This window comes from Cydia pomonella, chromosome 5, assembly GCF_033807575.1.
Source record: "Cydia pomonella isolate Wapato2018A chromosome 5, ilCydPomo1, whole genome shotgun sequence".
NCBI lineage: Eukaryota > Metazoa > Arthropoda > Insecta > Lepidoptera > Tortricidae > Cydia > Cydia pomonella.
In genome coordinates this window covers 25,895,887-25,902,177 of record NC_084707.1, presented here as the reverse complement: position 1 = coordinate 25,902,177, position 6,291 = coordinate 25,895,887, and the positions used below count along the sequence as shown (strand labels likewise).

The 6,291-nt window shown below is 35.3% G+C and overlaps 1 protein-coding gene across 1 annotated transcript; it reads left to right on the top strand.

Annotated features, from left to right (window-relative positions):
- Positions 1-3,965: 3,965 nt before the first annotated feature.
- On the top strand, positions 3,966-5,553 carry LOC133518163 (uncharacterized). The gene is made up of 2 exons (XM_061851761.1): positions 3,966-4,182; positions 4,266-5,553. The coding sequence occupies exon 2, from the start codon at positions 4,357-4,359 to the stop codon at positions 5,485-5,487; it is 1,131 nt and encodes a 376-aa protein (XP_061707745.1). The 5' UTR covers positions 3,966-4,182; positions 4,266-4,356; the 3' UTR covers positions 5,488-5,553.
- Positions 5,554-6,291: the final 738 nt, after the last annotated feature.

The following is a 6,291-nucleotide window of genomic DNA, read 5'->3' as shown; positions in this document are numbered from 1 at the left end:
CTTATAATGAACTGTCCTCGTTGACTAACAATTATTTATGGAATCTAAATGTTCTGAAATAAAGATTTTTTTTAACACTTGCACCGTCTGGGTTATAAAAATCGCTGCCAACTTAGCTTGGTCTGACTCTATGTTTTTTCCTTTTTGGGATTACTTTATTTTCATATCATAAAATTTGCAATTATTTGCCTCACCCTAATAGTTCCAACCTTCAATCCTAATTACAGCGATAAACATATGTGATAAACATGATGCTAATTATTGTATTTTTTCTGACAAACTTTAGGATACTTACTTCCTTATTTCCGGTACGTACTAAAGTCACACAATGAACCAATCATAACACGGAAGCTAGTAAAATATAGTTTTTACAAAACACCGTTTTAACTAAACTTATTTAATTAATCTCCCGTAGCTAACGGCCCATAAAAACCCCAATTAAATTTTATATTAACAACATTTAAAATAATTGTGTGTTTCGGTAATTTTTCCCAGTAAACAATAGCCTGATTTTTTCTCTTCTTTGTAAAAAGTTATAAAATCTTGTAGGTTTTTAGTGAGATAAGGCTTTTTGGAAAGAAGTGGTGTTGGAGCGGGGTAACGAGGCAAGGTCGCGGCACAATGGTGTGAGCTGACAGCTGACCCTAATGTCGTTAACATTAACAATTCGCGCTAATCAAGTGGATTTGTTTAACTGCTTGGGAAGGACGTTACTACTGGGTTAAGTACTGTTTTGTAGAGCTAGAATAACTTTTTGTAACGTGGCACCTTGCAGTTGCCTAATTACTTTAGTGTTACTAGCTCTAACCGACTGCCGAAGATCAAGGACTCCTTTTATGAAACTATGTAACCAGTAATCGAGTTCTTTTATTAATAATAAAGCTTATTGCTTGCTTTACCAATCACTACTTTAGTGAAATGGTCCCCAGGGTGATAGATAGTAATAGTAGTGAAACAAATAATTGGCTCTGTATGACTATCTAAAAAGTTTAATGTATTTTTATAGCTGTTGGAATTCCTTGTATATTTAAAATAAATAAATAAATTTGGATAAACATTCCTGGGTGACAGATATTTATAGAAGAGAGTTATCAGCAACATTTGATACTGACTCTACCGCATATACAAAAAAATGCAGAAAACCATTAAATGCCTCATTATAATCTCTACAGACTGATCAGAGATGGCAAAGCGTACCGCTATTCGGTGGAATGTGGGGTGTAAAAACGTGTAGCGCGGGAGCCTTATTCGGCAGCGGACGCGGCCTTGCGAGGTCGGGGCGCCGGCGCACCTTACACCGTACCGTAATGTACACGGTTACCACAATGAAGCAGATGCCGCTCCGTGTGAGCATAGCACCGCCTCGCACATACGATAAAAAAAGGAAAAAAATATTTTTAACTGCAAGTAACAAAAATATGTGCACATTTTCAAGATTGTGAAGTGTAAAATGGATTATTCACAACGGAATTCTGAATATTCTAACCAAGCGTCTATTGGCTACAAAGCTCATTATCTTAATTTGCATACATTCAAACTTATATTTTAGAGGTTATTATAATTTTATTTATGGCTTTGCAGTGTACTTAATAAGATTAATTTTAAATATGTATATTAAAAATATGTACAACACTTAATTACTGTGCCCTTACAGTGTCTGGATGTGTACTTGTAACTTGATGTTTGACTTTGACTCATTAATCTCATGTTTGTTGTCAGTTTCCATCTCCATGCCTTAAAAGAGACGTTAGGTTCGCGTCGGTGTGACTGCAGCCGACCGGTCCCTATCAGACAGTAACTGTTCATGGACTCCGTTGCGTAACCACTTTACCACTTTAGTGGCCCATTGCTACCGGGAATATTTAAAAGGAGCCAAGAAAACAAACGTAGGTGCTTCACATAAGTTTTTTCATACAAACTCTCATAGCCAACTACTTATACTTTTTGCACAGAAGTACATGAGGACAGAGGCATATTTTTGGTTGCCAAAATTAAATTAACGTTTATTTCAAGCGCGTGTGGCTCATAAAATGTTAGTTATGTACAATAAAACTTAAAAACTATGTTAGTAACAATAAATATCTTAACTAAAATCATAACAATTCACCGTTACTGGGCTTATGAAGCCCGCAACAATGCATTACTTATATACGGACTTATAGTCGATCCTGTCCGCAATCATAGTTAGGATGGTGTTGGGGCTGGCGAGCACGCGCCGTACCAGCGATGCGGCTCGCGGGCGCATTGCTGCTTTGAAGCATGTTACGTGCGCGTCAGCGAACATCTGTGACGCACTGCAAAAGCGCGGCACCAACACACAAAAATCTTCACTTCTGGATGTAACGTACAGCGAGCTGCAAAATTACAACGACTCATTACGAATGGAATTCATTATTTAAGAGTCCGTGCTCCTTTGCAGCTTGATGGTGATGAAAGGTAATTAAACAACGTATCGAAAAGCGTGTCCTACTGGGGGTGGTACACCCATAAACTCACCGGTACATACCTATAATATAACTAACACTAGTTAAATTGACGTAATAATGTAGGTACTCGGCTTAAACGAATAAGAAGTAGTACGAGTAGTAAGTGGTTAAAATGAGATTAGGCAACAGCGTGTAAATTTTGAAACTGACAGCTTACGTAGCAAGTGAATAAAACCTTGCAATTTTTTTTTTTATATACTACGTCGGTGGCAAACAAGCATACGGCCCGCCTGATGGTAAGCAGTCTCCGTAGCCTATGTACGCCTGCAACTCCAGAGGAGTTACATGCGCGTTGCCGACCCTAAACCCCCCCCCCCCCCTCGTTGAGCTCTGGCAACCTTACTCACCAAATGAACAGCTAGTAAGAAACGAAATGTAAACGCATTTCTACCTGTCCCATTATATCTCGAGACAGATCTCGAAGATCGAATCCGTAGCCGCGACGAGAAATCGATGCATCGAATGCATTCTTATGTAAATCGAAACTATCGATGCAAGATCGGATGCGGTTTATTCGGTCCAATTTATTGCTAGGGTTCAGCGGGATTCAATTGGTCATAGACTCGCTGATCTATGGATCGATTTTATCTGCACAAGACCAATTTAAATATTAATTGAAGTTAACTTTATTTATAGGTTTGTGTTAATTAATATTGTATTTTGTTGGCAAAGGTCAGTGTGTCACTTGCGCGTTGCCCTTCAACATAGGTTAATATTTTCTGAAATAACACTTTTTTACGGACATGTAAAGCAGCAACAATTTACGCAGCGTTGCTCAATGCTTTGGGTCCTCTGGCAAACTATTGTCATTGTCACTAAAAGGAGTGTATTTTATTTATAATTCCGCTATCTAATGGTTGTCTGGAAGAAATCGCCTTTTAGCGATTAGACAGCCTGTCGTTTACCTCTTCTTGAGTTGCTGTATTCATTGTTTGTTTTTCTGTATTGAGTTGTGCAATAATAGTAGTTAACCAAGAGATAAAGACACTCATTTCTGTGCATTCGCGAGACTGAAAAGGTGGCTTTCACCCGAGTTAAACACTCTACTTTTCATTTCGAATAGGTACGAGGAAAGCAAAATATATAAAGTGTATTAAAAAAGTATACACATACAATACAATACAATACAAATACTCTTTACCACCTCAATACAGAAACAGTACAAATACAACACATAAAGAAGAGGTAAACAACAGGCGGTCTTATCGCTAAAAAGCGATCTCTTCCAGACAACCTACATAATACATACATACATATATACTACAGGAAAAATTTCCAATTAACAATTAAAGTAATATATCGGTGTTTAGGGTTCCGTAGCCAAATGGCAAAAAACGGAACCCTTATAGATTCGTCATGTCCGTCTGTCTGTCCGTTTATGTCACAGCCACTTTTTTCCGAAACTATAAGAGCTATATTGTTCAAACTTGGTAAGTAGATGTATTCTATGAACCGCATTAAGATTTTCACACAAAAATATGTAAAAAGTATTAATTATACTTTATTATTTTTCCTATTTGACCGCCGCCTACTCTATGGATGCGTGGCTGTCGATAATGTCACATATGTCATAAAAAATGTGAAATGTACGAAAGAAAACGTTTATTTAAAATAATTTATCAAATAGTAATATCAGTGATTAAGTTTACATGCTGATAGACGAATAGACATTTAATGTCGTTTATTTTCGTTTCAGGTATGTAGGTTTTCCTTTAGTTATTTTCTTACAAATGGTTTCAATGGTAGAAACACAGATTAAATAAAATATTTTCGTTTCAGATAAAGCAACGCATTATTTTTATTTGTCTATCTTATTAGTGGTAAAGAAATATCTTATAAAACGACATTATTGTTATTAAGTCGATCGGAAATGGAGAAACTTCGCTTCGAATTTACGATATTGCCGGGAAGTGATGGAAAGACAAATATTTACTGTGTTACTTCTATAACTACGAGTGATAATAAAATCTATGCTATTCCGGAAGAGCTACAATCAGTCGGTTATCATAAAGAAATACTGAAAACAGCTGCTTATAGTAAAGTAAAAAACAGTTTAACTAAGAGATATCAGATAAGGAGAGTCTGGATAACAATGACCGAAGAACTTAGGAAAAATTATATAGACGAGGATGGTAACATACAATTCGGAGATCAATACCTAGAAGAATTAAATGAAAAACAACCCTCCACCGAACCTCAAAAAGATACGGATGCCTTAGGTAAATTATTGGAAAAATTAATAGAGAATACACAAGAAAACCGACAACAGAGTTTGAAAAATATTGCGGAGAAGTTTGTTATTGAGAAATTTTCGACCAAGAATTCAAACGCTGTTCAGTGGATAGACATTTTCGAAAGAGAATGTGAGCGTTTTCAAATTGCAGACGAGAAGAAGGTTGAAATATTGAGGCTATTCATGGATAAGAGTTGTGCAGATTGGTTTAGTTCAATGATCATAAAATTAACAATGGACGCGGATTGGTCCAAATGGAAAAAGAAATTCTGTGACTCTTTTGCAAATAAAGGATGGAACCCAGTTACGAATGCAATGTTTTTTAAATATAAAGACGGTTCATTGCTGGACTACGCTATTAAAAAAGAGAAATTATTACTGGATATGAGAAGATCGATTGATGCCGGCACATTGGTGGATTTAATTGCATCTGGTTTGCCGGAATACATAATAAACAAGATTGACAGGGAAATATTAAATGATACTGTTGATTTATTTAATGAGGTCAGCAAGCTGGAACACATGGTAAATAGAAAAAGTTACGTGTTTAAGAGAAGAGTGGGAAGCTCCAAAACTAGCAATAAAAATGAAGATCTAAACGCATGTAAAATCTGCGAAAAATTAAATAAAGGACCCCGTTACCACCCAGAAAACTTATGCTGGTTTAGAACAAAAGACGAAGATAAGAATGTAAGGAATGTTGTGAGACATGTCAACAACTCAGTTATTGAAGCTGAATTAAATGAAACGCACCAAAAAAACGAATAATAACACCATTAATATATGTCAAACTGAAAGTAAATGATAAATTTGAATTGAAGGCCCTTTATGATTCAGGTTCAAATGTTTCTGTTATTAACTCCAAGCTTTTAAGACTGAAAGGGAAAGGAAACAGTTTGAACGAAGCAAATTTAATTACAATTAGTGGTGTTAATAAGACAAAAGGTTTGACAAACTTAAAAATAAAAATCTTCGAACTGGAAAAGAATGTAGATATAGATATTCTAGATGATGAAAAATTCAAAGATGACTTTTTGATTGGATTAGACCTAATAAAATTATTCAGACTGAGACAAGATGAAAACTTAGAAATCTCTCAAAAAGAAGAAGGAAGTAATAATGACAAAGATCCTATAAATGATAAAAAAGTAGACATTTTTAACGATTTAGTATTAAAGAATGAAACTCGAGGTGAAACAGAATACAAAATAAACTTTAATGAACATGTAAAGGAAGATGATTTTGAAATGAATATAGATCATTTGAATGGAGAAGAAAAAGTTAAAATAAATACATTAATTGATAAATACAAGTCAGTTTTTGCAAAACATAAGTTCGATATTGGCACAGTTAATGAATATGAAGCAAGGATAGATTTATTAGTTGACAAATACTGTAGTAAGAGGCCCTATAGGTGCACTGAAGAAGATAAAAAAGAGATCGAACAACAGATAGCAAAACTATTAGACAATAAACTAATAGAAGAGTCTTACAGTCCATTTGCTGCTCCTGTTACTTTAGCATTTAAAAAAGAGGATAATAGAAAATCGAGACTATGCATAGACTTCAGGG

Coding starts and splice junctions, on each gene's coding strand:
- LOC133518163 (XM_061851761.1), top strand. CDS start 4,357: ATGGAGAAACTTCGCTTCGAATTTACGATATTGCCGGGAAGTGATGGA.